General features: G+C 41.0%; 1 protein-coding gene across 4 annotated transcripts in view; it reads left to right on the plus strand.

Moving 5' to 3' along the window:
* asph (aspartate beta-hydroxylase) overlaps positions 1 to 13,111 on the plus strand; it is a 37,600-nt gene that overhangs the window by 20,882 nt on the left and 3,607 nt on the right. For all 4 annotated transcript variants that reach the window (XM_076079256.1, XM_076079265.1, XM_076079272.1 and 1 more), the window contains 5 exons: positions 7,966 to 8,055; positions 9,530 to 9,604; positions 9,977 to 10,038; positions 10,293 to 10,361; positions 11,611 to 12,391. In XM_076079256.1, coding sequence (XP_075935371.1) covers positions 7,966 to 8,055; positions 9,530 to 9,604; positions 9,977 to 10,038; positions 10,293 to 10,361; positions 11,611 to 12,391 — 1,077 coding nt within the window. The remainder of the gene's footprint in view (positions 1 to 7,965; positions 8,056 to 9,529; positions 9,605 to 9,976; positions 10,039 to 10,292; positions 10,362 to 11,610; positions 12,392 to 13,111) is intronic.

The raw sequence follows: 13,111 nt of genomic DNA on the forward strand, positions 1-13,111 counted from the left end.
GACTCCATGCCACGCCGCATTGCTGCAGTAATTCAGGCAAAAGGAGCCCCAACTAAGTATTGAGTGCTGTACATGCTCATACTTTTCATGTTCATACTTTTCAGTTGGCCAAGATTTCTAAAAATCCTTTCTTTGTATTGGTCTTAAGTAATATTCAAATTTTCTGAGATACTGAATTTGGGATTTTCCTTAGTTGTCAGTTATAATCATCAAAATTAAAAGAAATAAACATTTGAAATATATCAGTCTGTGTGTAATGAATGAATATAATAGACAAGTTTAACTTTTTGAATGGAATTAGTGAAATAAATCAACTTTTTGATGATATTCTAATTATATGACCAGCACCTGTATATATGTATGTATGTATGTATGTATGTATGTATATATGTATGTATATATGTATGTATATATGTATGTATGTATGTATGTATATATATATGTATGTATATATGTATATATATATGTATGTATGTATATATATATGTATATATATATGTATGTATATATGTATATATGTATGTATATATGTATGTATATATGTATATATATATATGTATGTATATATGTATGTATATATGTATGTATATATGTATGTATATATGTATGCATGTATGTATGTATATATGTATGCATGTATGTATGTATATATGTATGTATATATGTATGTATGTATATATGTATGTATATATGTATGCATGTATGTATGTATGTATGTATGTATGTATATATGTGTGTGTGTGTGTGTGTGTGTGTGTGTGTGTGTGTGTGTGTGTGTGTGTGTGTGTGTGTGTGTGTGTGTGTGTGTGTGTGTGTGTGTGTGTGTGTGTGTGTGTGTGTGTGTGTGTGTGTGTGTGTGTGTGTGTGTGTGTGTGTGTGTGTGTGTGTGTGTGTGTGTTAAATGGGCCTAGTACCGTGTATACCTCTTTATTGTGCATTCAATACTAAGCTATTCAAATAATACACAGGTTCATATATTCATGTTTTTATTTTAAACATGTGCAAGGTACAGTGAGTAGGGTGGCCATGCCACTGCCATTTATAAACATACCTTGTCAATTGATACCAATATCAACATTGTCTGTCAATTGCATGATAATCATGCATACAAGCTATTCAAATTGATGTTTTTTGTTTTTTTTAATTGTCTAATCAACCAAAAATTTTGCGGACCCCCTGCAGTTCCTCCGCGGACCCCCCTAGGGGTTGCGGACCCCCTGTTGAAGACCTATGGTCTAGTAGGTTGTAAAAATGCCATCACTTTTCTGTAATGCAGCCTTTAAAACCACACAAACACTAATGCTACACTACAATATGTCGTCTCATATTACAATATCGATATTGTCCAGCCCTAGCACAGAGTCAGTACAAAGAGTTGTATGAATTTATAAGATTCAGCACAGCTATGAGGTTCAGGATCACTGCTCTCCGGCTCAAGCTGGCACAAAGTGGTTTTAGTTTTTTTGCTGATCATGTGTAGACAGCCAGACTCCAGCTGCTGATGATAAAGCCTGAGTAGTTCCCTCGCTGCCTAACATGCGCTTAAAACTTCTCTTACCTTCTCCTCTTGTTTCTTTCCTCCTCTGCTCTCAACCCTCTCTCATTACATCTCTTCTCTCCATGTGGTTCCACCTTTCTCTCTTTCTGCTTTTTCATTTGTTTTTTCCACTACCTTTCGCCACACTGTTCCATCTCACTTCCACATGCTGTGCTCCCAAACTTCACCCACCCCCCCCCCCCCCCCTCTTGTTTGCGTAGGCCTGACCAGGGCGGGCGATGGTCAGGGTGAATCCGAGGTTCTGGATTGGTTAGAAGAATTGGAGGAGTCTGATTGGTTAAACGGTTTCTTCACTTTCCTGTACGGTCTGATAAACCCCCTGGAGTCCCTTGAGGAAGAGGAGCACAGTGATACTGGATGGAGTGATACGTCCTCCCGTACTGGAGGACGGGAGGAGGATGATGATGAGGAGGACGACGACGATGATGAAGAAGGGTTCAGAAGAAGAGGAGCAAATTATGATGGAAATCGGGGGCAGAAGATCGTCATAGTCGGCCTCCATAACCAATAGCCTCAGGCCACCTGCAGCAAGCCAATTATCCTCTAATGCACTGATCTTCAACCGAAAGACCTCCACATCCAACAGCCCAAGCTAAACTGTTTTCCTACAGTATTTTTCTGCTGACATTGGCAGGTTTCGGCAACTTAACCAAGCCAGTGTCTTTTGGATATGGATATGTCCAGTCTAACATTGTGTTGTAGGTCCCACCCATCCAGGGTTTCATATACTGGAATCCACAAATATTGTCAAACTTGTCAAACAAGCTTCAATCTTGTATCGGCAGAATCTAGAGAGGTGAAATCCCTTTTGAAAGAGTTTTCTATGATGTTGATCCCTGTGCTGGCATAAGGACAGGATTCTCAGGAACACTTTTAGAAGTCCTCTCTGAAACGTTTTGTTTTTAAGAATCTATCAGCATTCTTTCTTTTTTTCTTTTTTTTGCACAAGCCAGTTGGCAACAGCCAGCAACACTAACACGAAATGCAAAGATCATTTGCACTGGGGACAGCTGCTCAGTTGTCCCTTTCTCTGACATTTTGTGCTGCGTGCCATACAAATTGATCCTCAACATTTGCTCTGGACTCTGGGATTAGGAGCATGAATTTGTTCTCTTTTAAACCTCAAGTTTAAGTCTCTTGTTTTTGTCTTGGAACACATTTCTTCCTGCTATTAGTTGGGGTCTGTATCTGGATAAGAACATATGAACTAATGCAGGTATAAATGCACCCAGAATGCATTGCAATTGTTGGACCACATCTGGAGGTGGTCTTGCACATATTGTGAAGGGATCTCAGCCAGATGTAATCTGGACACTTTAGTCTTGAGAATATACCATATCTCTTCCCGTGTCACACAATGTTTTAAAGTCGGTCTACCTGATTGCAAACTGAGATCCAATCATAATGTGGGCAGACTACAGATAAAGACAACACGTTTTATATACAGGTTGTCAATATCCAGGTTATGTATCCAGATGGCACGTTAATACCAGGTGGAAATAGGGTCCTGCACTCATATTTAAATTGCACTAAACGTTTGTAGGAATACTTTATTGATTTGTCAGTGTATATATTGAGCCAAGTTGATGCGTCCTATGCTTCAGGTTCTTATGTATTCTACATATTGTTTGTCTCGTTTCATTGCTCAGCAGCAGTATATATAACTATAGACCTTTTTTATTGCAGACATGCTTTAGGAGGCCAAGCATGTGTGTTAGTAACATTAGTGATAGCTGCATTTCACTAAAGGTAGGTCCAGGTATCGTGTGCGAGGTTCGCTGGAATAGCTTCCTGGGACACTTAATGGAACTGAGCCATTGCTAATGTTATCAATTTCACCTGTGTGTTTCCTACTATGACGGTAAACCAGACTAAAATAGCTTACACCTACAGTAGCTTCTTTAATCCAAGGTTCATGTTTTTGACTAAGCAGAGGTAGAATCCATTCATGTCCAAATTGTTGCCATTGCAGTTAGTTTGTGTTCTGGGTCAAAGATGAGAGATAAGTGCACTGCTACAGAAATGTGAGGGCTGAGTGAAGTGATCCAGGGAAGAGGCATGTTTCTACTATCGCTGCTCCCAGCTTAGACTGTTGAAACCAACTGCAGGTGTATAGTTTAGTGCATGTGACAGAGGGTGTGTTTCTGTGTCAACGGGTTTGCCATGAACGTAATAGCTGTTATGAATGCATGGGTGACACCTGATTCAGAAACAGGCTTTTCCTGCTCTGGGGTGGAGTAACTGTCGCTTTGGCTTTTTAGAAGACTGAATCTACATGATGCACAAAAACACTGGAAAATACCGGACGTGCATAACGCCATAGCTATCTGGTGAGAGAGAGAGGCCTCTTCTTTCAGGCCTTAGGCACTCACTTCTGTAAATACTGTCTTTATTGCCACATGTCCTGGCATTTACATAACTTCTATCCCATATCTGTCTTCAATCAGATTTTGGCAAACCTGTCTTATTCTTGAACTTGGGACATGGGACTTTTCTGTGGCTCACTATTTGCATACTGACATAAGCAAACAGGAAATCTGATGCACTCCTTTTGAAAACAATGTGGCCTCTGACTCATTGCAAATATAATTTTGTGTTCTCTAATAACATACAATCCATCACAAATGGCACCTAGATATGGTTAGAAGGTTGGTATATGTCAACTAATCCTTCATCCCTGTGGTGACTGTATATTTCTTACTTTAACTCATTTTGGGTGCTTCCCGGACACGGTCAACAGCGTTTCCTACATGTGGTGCTAGTTTATAATGAAGACATATTTTAGATTAAGTCCATTTACTGTGGCTAACTAGTGTCAGGGATAATGCTGAAGTGTATTATTTCTCTCTGTTCAAAGTCCAACTTGAACGGCCAGTGCCGAGGTTCAAGAGGAGAGAGGGAGGACATAAGCCGGAGCCAGAGGACATAAGTCTCTGGCAGGAATGAGAGCAGAGTCTCTGGGCTCAGTGGGCTGCTGGCTTTGTCTTTCAACATGAACCATAGTTTGCTTTCTTTTGTACAACGAGATGTGGTGAGGAACTCAACAGTTGGCAAATCGTGACTTTAAGTTGGTGATCGCCATATAGGCGTTTTACAAATTAGTATTTTGGTACAACTTCAGTAATCATGAGATATAACTGAGACCTTATTGTCCACTACATTCACAAGTGTTCCATTTTGCAACTTGCAAAGTAGATATGTGTCCTGCTTCGGTAAGATGATGTGACGGTGGTGACAAAAGCCTTGCTTGTCTGCTCTATTATAAATGCTTTTCACAGCTGTCATTGATAACATTGAAAGTGAAGATCTAGTTGTGGGACCTGGTATTCTATGCATGCTGGCTTACTGAGACACTTGATGGAATTTAGCCAGAAATGTATTTCACCTGAGCTTTGCTTGCTGTGACGAGTCAAAATGTCCGCTGTGAAAAAGGTCTATGGCTGTATTCACACCAAATCAGGCGTTGCAGTGCAAATAGGGACTGCAGGGGTGCAAAGTTGAAACCGTATGAACCTTTGGAGAAATGCAACCCAATTTCACGCTGCATTGACAAATCCCATAACCAGCAATCCAGAGCTGTACAACCCTGCCACGAGTGAACAAAGATGTTAACCACTGTGCAGTTGCTTGGCGTCAATGGGCTATTAAGTGACACTCTGCCGTATAACTTTGCACTATATTGCAGAGATTTCTCATTTGGTGTGAATGTAGCATAAAATAGGCTTAGGTCAGATTCTGCACAGCTGATCTTGAGTTTTGTCTCAATGATGTATAGCCAAGTTTATAGCAACAGTGCCCTTCTGCTACAAATAGTCAGTGTGGTTTACTTCAGCTTGAGGCTGAGATTGGCTTCAGCTTTTCTAGGGGACTTGATAGTATTTGGAGCTGTGTAAATGGCTTGTGCATGAAGTACAATTTAAATGTTTTTTTGTTGTGTCAATGGACAGATCACTTCATGGTGTGTAATGACTAAGGTATAGCCTTTAAAGGAGCCCAGTGTAGTAAATAATGTCTTGTTTGTATGCAACATCAGATAAAACACCTGGAGATGCAGCCAAGAGAGGACCTCCGAAAGGTATCGTCATGCAGCCACCTGCATGAAGCTGTGCTGCGTTACACTGTGGGCTAGACTAATGGATGAAGTTTCAACTACTCACAACTCATTGTGATCTTAGAGCCAACTGAGTGTTGGATCTAAGATGAGTTTTATTTTTATGAATGAGTCATTGGATTTGCAGTGATTTAAAGATGTTTGGCCTAATGATGCGCTGAATTAGTACTCTATTCTGGTTAAACATGGATGTGACGAAACTGTTGTAAATCCTGTTTAATGCAGTTTACACCAGTTTAAACTGAGTATACAGACCAGTGAGGTCAACACAGAACTTGCAGGAGAAAACTAGTATGGCATGGAACGGGTTCTAATTCATTCAGACTTATACATGCATGCCTGATGTGTGGTGAGGTCCAATAACAAAGTGAATTTGAGCACGTCTTTGTTCATTTTACAAGTGGTGAAACATCCAACAGTGTTGTTGCTCATCCATCCCAGAAACCTCTCCAACCAAGGAGGTTGGCTGGAAGCTTCGGGAGGCTCTAAAGCAGCAGCTGGCCGTCATCCATGAACGTGTGGAGGCCAAGAAGCTCGCCAAACTGGCACTGGCTGAGGTCAGACTGCTGCTGGCCAAAGAGGAGGAGGACAAGGAGCTGGAGCTAGGGAGGAAGGATATAACAGCCAGAGTGAAGGAAAGAGTGGCCACCAGGCTGCAAGAGGAAGAGGCGAAGATGGAAAAAGAAGAGATTGAGAAGGCTCTGGAGAAACGGAGGACGGAAAAAGCAAAACAACTGGATGTGAAAGAGGAAGAGGAGAGCAAGGAGAAGGAAGGGGAGAAGAAATCAAGAAAAGGAGTGGAGAATGAGGAGAAGTCTGAGAAAAAGGTGGAGGGAGAGGGAAAAAAGGCACAGGAGGAAATCAAGGGGAGAGTGACAGAAAAAAGGAAGGGAAGCAAAGCTGAGAAATCTGACCGAAAAGGCAGAAAATTAAGCGAGGTGTGAAGGTTTTGTTCCCATAGGAGGGCATTGCAACGGTAAGGCGGAATATCAAACGTGATATTTGGTACAGACCAAAATGGGTCTGCTGCACCAAGTATCAAAAAGTGTTGTGCTAAAAGCTGCGATCAAATTTCAGCTTCATAGTCTTGATACTTATTATTTTTCAATTCTGGATTTAGATCAAAATGTAGCCAATTTAAAACGGTTTAGCTTGTGTTTGGAAATTATTCATCAGAATAGAAATTTGGCTTCTTTTGTCAAATGAAGGTGAGAAGGAATTTGTAGAAAAGCATTTTTTTTTTTCTCAGTTATGCAAAGATTTTACTATGTGCACCAATATTCTGGTATCTATCAGCACTATGATTTCAAATATTTCAAATGAGACCCAGCCCCATGTGGCCTGTGTGTAGATGGAGAGGGTCATGGTGTACATGTCAGCTATTCATGTCATGAAACAAAAATACTGTGCAGTTACGGCTTTTAACCCAAGAGAATAAGAAGTTATTGTAACAGGATTTGTTAGTGGGCCTAAAAGCATCAACCCAGTAGAACAGTTGATTTTCTGAAATGGTTAAAGAAAAAAAAAAAAGTTTAGCTAGAAATACTTCCTATGTTTGTTAATTTGTTTCATTATGTGTTAATACTTTTTGCTTTATTCATAGACTTCTAGGTCTATGTTGAGAGAGACAGAACAAAATACTGAGTTGGTAATTTGCTACACTTCTGGGTTCTGAACTGACCAGTTAAAATCACTGTTGGAGATGTTGGTGTATCCTCCATGGTGAGGAAATACTGGGATATTGGGAAGGATGGGAGTAATGGAGAAAGTTATTTGAAGGGATCAAAAAGAGCACTGATCGATACTCGGTGTTTATCAAGTGTGATGCTCATGATCATGTTTAAATTTGACTACATTGAAAATAAATGTAATTCACTAATTATGAGAGTGTGAGTTTTTATGAATTTTCTTTTGTCAATAAAGTAAGTAAAATAAGTGCCTCTTTTATGACTATAAGCCTTTGTCTGCCTCAGTCCAGAAGACTCAAAGTACACTTTTAAAGGGTTACTTGTCTTGGGTAACACACGTTTTTTCTGCACACATTAATTACCATTCATTTGAAAACAAAATTAGTCAGGAATATCTGTTGAAATGTAACACAAGTTTTTGATACTTTAAGACGCATCATTTGGACGATCTTGTGTTTGAGATATCTGATTAAAGTCAGTCAGTCTGCAAAAGAAACCCCATGCCTTAATCAGGTGGTCATGCGATGTGATCACATGTACTGTACGTCTCCTATGTCTGTAATGTACACATGTTTCCTGCCAGCAACATGTGCATTCATCTCATGTAGGACTGAAAGAGAAGGCTGTGGTTGTCACTTCCCGTCGTGAAGAAGCTGCTGCTCCAGTGGAGATTCCAGAAGTTCAACTGACACCAGAAGGTACACACATGCACATGTTCACTGCTGTGTCTTCACAGGAACCTGTTGATAGATCATGGGAGGAGAAGGAACATAGGTGTTCTATGGTGACAGATTTCCACAGTATGGCAGCGTTACAGTATTTGTTAGTGGTAACAGTAGATAACACACAGTATATGTTATTGTAACCGTAGATAACACACCGTATATGTTAGCGGTAACGGTATGGCAGCGTCACAGTATACGTTATCGTAACCGTAGATAACACACAGTATATGTTAACGGTAGATAACAGTATTTGTTAGCGGTAACGGTATGGCAGCATCACAGTATATGTTATCGTAACCGTAGATAACACACAGTATATGTTAACGGTAGATAACATACAGTATTTGTTTGCGGTAACGGTATGGCAGCATCACAGTATACATTATCGTAACCGTAGATAACACACAGTATATGTTATCGGTAGATAGCATACAGTATATGTTAGCGGTAACGGTAGATAACACAGTATATGTTAGCGGTAACGGTAGGTAACATACAGTATATGTTAGCGGTAACGGTAGATAACATACAGTATATGTTAGCGGTAATGGTAGGTAGCACACAGTATATGTTAGCGGTAACTGTAGGTAACACAGTATATGTTAGTGGTAACAGTATGACAGTGTCACAATATGTATTTCGGTGACAAATATGGTTTTATTTTGAAATCGTCATGAAGGACTTGATTAAATGTGTAATTGTACAAACAGTAAAAACTATACTGTAGTTAACGTCTTTATAGTTCTACTTAGCTGGTGACATTTACCTGTGCCTAAGTAGCAATTAATACTGGCCACTGCAAATATTTAATGATAAATGAGTTTGATTGTAAAGATTAGTTATATTTTGAGTGATTATAACTTTTTTAAATTTTTTTAGGGGCACTTTTTATTTAGTGTTCTTGGCAGCTTCCTGCTTTGTTGAAGTTACTTTGGCCAAAATGAACCTGGACTCTCCTTGGCAGTTGTGCTGAAGAGGCACAACTGCCAGACGTCTTCCCTCATGTATGCCGTTCGCCATGACATTTCAAAGAGTCATTGGAGAAAAAGGAACATTTGTCACTAAACATTAACACATAACATCAAGGTGTTGATGGAATGCAGCAATTGTGTTTGACAAATCCAAAGTGATTTTGGCTAAGGCTAAGGAAAGAAGTTGACAATAAATTAGTCTTTAATGATGAAATCGGAACCAAAATGAAACAAACTCTGAAGAAAAGCAACCGTGTCACAGATTATTCTGCTTCTGTGTTGATGTAGCTGCAATGAGTGAATGTAGGATAATCATATTTTATTGAAATACTTCTGAGTTGGTCATATGTTTGGCAGTGGACCATGTAACATACTGATGAGTCCTCAAAGTTGAACTGCTTGGTTGAATAATCCTCTTGCTTTTTCAATTTCAATGGAATGCAAAATTGAAACCTGTATCACCTCTCCTTTCTCAGCTGTTGTTGAGCCTGAGCCTCTGGAAGATGTGATTGAAGCTGCTGTAGCAGAGGACTCTTCTGCACCACCACCAGGTGTGTGTTTGTGTGTGTGTGTGTGTGTGTGTGAGAGATAATGGCCCTCATCAATGCAGGCAGACAGTTAATAAATGCAGAGAAATTCCGTGTGTCACATTTAAATGTCTAGTTACACTACAGTATAGCTAGGAGGGTCTCCATGCACTTTTAGACCCACTTTCTTAATCTTTCATTGAATAATTTGCTTCCCAACACAGTTGTTATTTGGAGAGTGTTGTTGTACATACAGAATGCTGTCTAGTTTTTGTGTCATATTTGAGAGCACTAGAAGTACTCCACCGATGTAAGTCCAGGTGTGGTAGGTAGCAGTAGGTGATTTAGAGTAGGTGAGAGAGAGAGAATCTTATAACAATCTGCCTCTCCCTGTAGAGCCTGAGCCTGAACCTGAGGAAGAACCTGAGGAAGAGCCAGAGCCTGTGGAGACTCCTGAGGTTGGTACAGACCAGGTTGATTATTATAAAACTTTAGTGAAACTGGGTCCGATTAGAGACAGCCAATCTTGATCCTTTTCCAAAACTTCTCTGCTTAAAGTTGTAAAATCAAATATACACAAGAAGGTTCATTTTAAATGAATTAGTGAAACACTGAGTCCTTAAAAGAATCGGAGTATAGTAACCTGATACTTAAACTACTTGCACAAAGTGTGAACCTTTTGATGACATGTGGGTGGTGTATTCCTTTTCAGGTGATTGAGGAGGAGCCAGAGGTGCTGGAGGAGGAGCCTCCTGCTGAGGAAGAGCAGGAGGTGCAGGAGGTATGTCATATTTACCTCAGATTTAAAAGCGTGTGCACTTAAGCACAACAAATGCTACACAAAGATCTTTATTTCCTAGTCTATAGTCCCAGTAGGAATGAAGACCTGCAGGTGTCAGTACTGCTTCATACAATCCAAAATAATAGCTGTTAAAATGTAAAACGTACGCCTCCTGCAGGTAACGAGTGTAGCACCTGTTTCAGAGGATTTCTATGATACTTATAGTTAAAAAATGATATAAAATGATACAAATATACTGATAGTAAGCGCGGCGGTGTTAGTGATGTTTTTTTAAACATTTCTATTCAAGTAATGAATAGCACCTTGAGGCCCCTACTTAGTTTAAAGCTACAACAAAAAACAACTTAAAGAACAGTACATTTCTACAGTAACTACCAGGGTGGGCTATTGCTAGATAACTAACACACAGGACCCCGGTAACCTGCCAGCAGGTCTAGTATTTCTGTTGATTTTAGTGCTTAGAGGTATAATGCAATGTCAATCCATGTTACTCCCACATTCCACTATTCAACAAACTACAGACATCATCCTCTTTTAACGAGCCGCTGTGTTTTTGCTCTAGTCTCTGTGTGTGCACTATGTCAGTTGTAACCTAGCTGTGCCCCAGTTTGTCGGACAATCGGAGAAGTAGCTCGTAGCAAAGAAGGTTCCTGAACCAGACCTGTTCACTCAAAGTATAGATGCCCAGAGTAGTGAATCTTTACAACTCCAAACAACTGGTTTGGAAGAACTTTGTGTACATTTTAAAGTTGAATGCATCAATGTGGTGCCCTCTGAGAGCAGGCTAGATCAATGAAGAACGTTGTGCTCTTGTTTTAGCAGCAGTGGAATGTCACTAAGTAGATTTACTCAAGTACTGTACTTAATTACAATTTGGGGTACTTGTAGCAAAACAATTTCATCATTGGTTGTATAAATATGAATGGTGATGACACAGCAAAAAAGTCACCACAGTGTAGGTAACTAATGGGAACCACTGCTGGTCCTCTGGTGAAGCCACATTCCACTGTGGCACAGGTTCTAGCTATGATCACCACCAGCTGGACCTTCACTTCTTTAAGAATGATCGTGTTCAAATATCATTCAGCACCAAAAGGTGCTGTTGTTGGCAACTTTTCAACCACATGAAAGCAAGAAAACAGTTTCCTCTGATTTTGTCAAATATATCCACACATTTTAAAGCTAATCAAAAATGTGTAACGCCATTTCTTTTTCTAACCTTTTTCAGGCTGTTCCAGTTGAGGAGGTTGAAGAAATGATGGCTGACCAGACTGAAGAGGAGGCAGCACCTGAAGAGGAAACAGAGCAGGCTGCTGAGGAGGAGGAGGAGGAGGCTGCTGAGGAGTCTGTGGAGGAAGAGGCTGCTGAGGAGTCTGTGGAGGAAGAGGCTGCTGAGGAGTCTGTGGAGGAAGAGGCTGCTGAGGAGTCTGTGGAGGAAGAGGCTGCTGTGGAGGAGGAGGCTGTGGAGGAAGAGGCTGCTGTGGAGGAGGAAGCTGTGGAGGAGGAGGAGGCTGCTGAGGAAGAGGCTGCTGAGGATGCTGTGGAGGAAGAGGTGGCTTACGAGGCTGTGGAGGAACTTGCAGTAGAGGTGGAGGCTGCATTCGAGGAGGCCGAGGAAGAGGAGGAAGAGGCGGCTGCAGATGAGTCTATGGAAGAACCCGCTACGGCAGAGGAGGCCGAGGAGGAGGCTGCTGCTGAAGAGGTGGCGTCAGATGTTGAGACTGTAGAGGAAGAGAGCGCTCCGGCAGAAGAATCTTTTGAGGAGCCCACTGAAGAGGATGAAGCTGTTGAGGAGGATGTCGAGGAGATAGTGGAAGATGAGGAGCCTGCTGAGGAGGAGGCGGCTCCAACAGAAGAAGCTGTTGAGGATGTAGCCGAAGAGGAGGAGGCAGCTGTGGAAGAGGAGGCAGCTCCAACAGAAGAAGCTGTAGAGGATCCTGCTGTGGAGGAGGCCGCAGACACAGAGGCTGCTCCTGAAGACGTAGTAGTGGAGGAGCAAACAGTAGCAGGTAAGGAGGAAAGCAAGGAAGTACTGATGCCAACATTTGGCTTAAATAAATAGTCCCAACATTTTGGGATGTGTGCTTATTCAGCGTTAGTTTGATACCACTGTCCACATTACAGGCGAACTCCACAAACTTTACACATGTCTATTTAAAGGTCCTGGGCATCAGTGAAACAGGTTGTTTAAAGCATTCTCCAGAGGGAGCTGTGTAACTCAAGTTACAAGTTTGAAATTGGAAAGTCGGGGGTTGTGGAGACCGAGTTGAGTTCACCAGACCTCTGTAGCCCACTCCTCATCTCCGCTAGTTGCTTGAGGCCACATTAACAGCTACTAGCATAACACAACCGGATCTTGACAAGGAAGTACATCGTGTGGAATTAAAAACCCCGTATCTCTGACTCTGCTGTGTCGTTTCTATCTCTCTGTCTCTCTTTTTAAATTAAATTGATGGAGTACTATTTTAAATATGAAGCTTCAGCCAAGAGTTGGTTAGCTTAGCAGTAGAAACCGTTAGAAACGGCTATCCCTAGCTGTAACAAATCAACAGACTATTAAACACATTATATTCCATTTTTTAACAGCGTTTTGCTGTTTTACAGGCGGTTGTGTGCTACACTTTATCTTGCCAGTGACATGTTACTTCCTGGAGTCTACACTTGTTGCCTGCTCAGAGCCTAAAATAATCTGGCACATATGACGTCAAATTTAGTTTTTTGTCTGGATT

This window comes from Anarhichas minor, unplaced genomic scaffold (assembly GCF_050575085.1).
Source record: "Anarhichas minor isolate MPS153535 unplaced genomic scaffold, ASM5057508v1 ptg000006l, whole genome shotgun sequence".
Classification (NCBI taxonomy): Eukaryota; Metazoa; Chordata; class Actinopteri; order Perciformes; family Anarhichadidae; genus Anarhichas; species Anarhichas minor.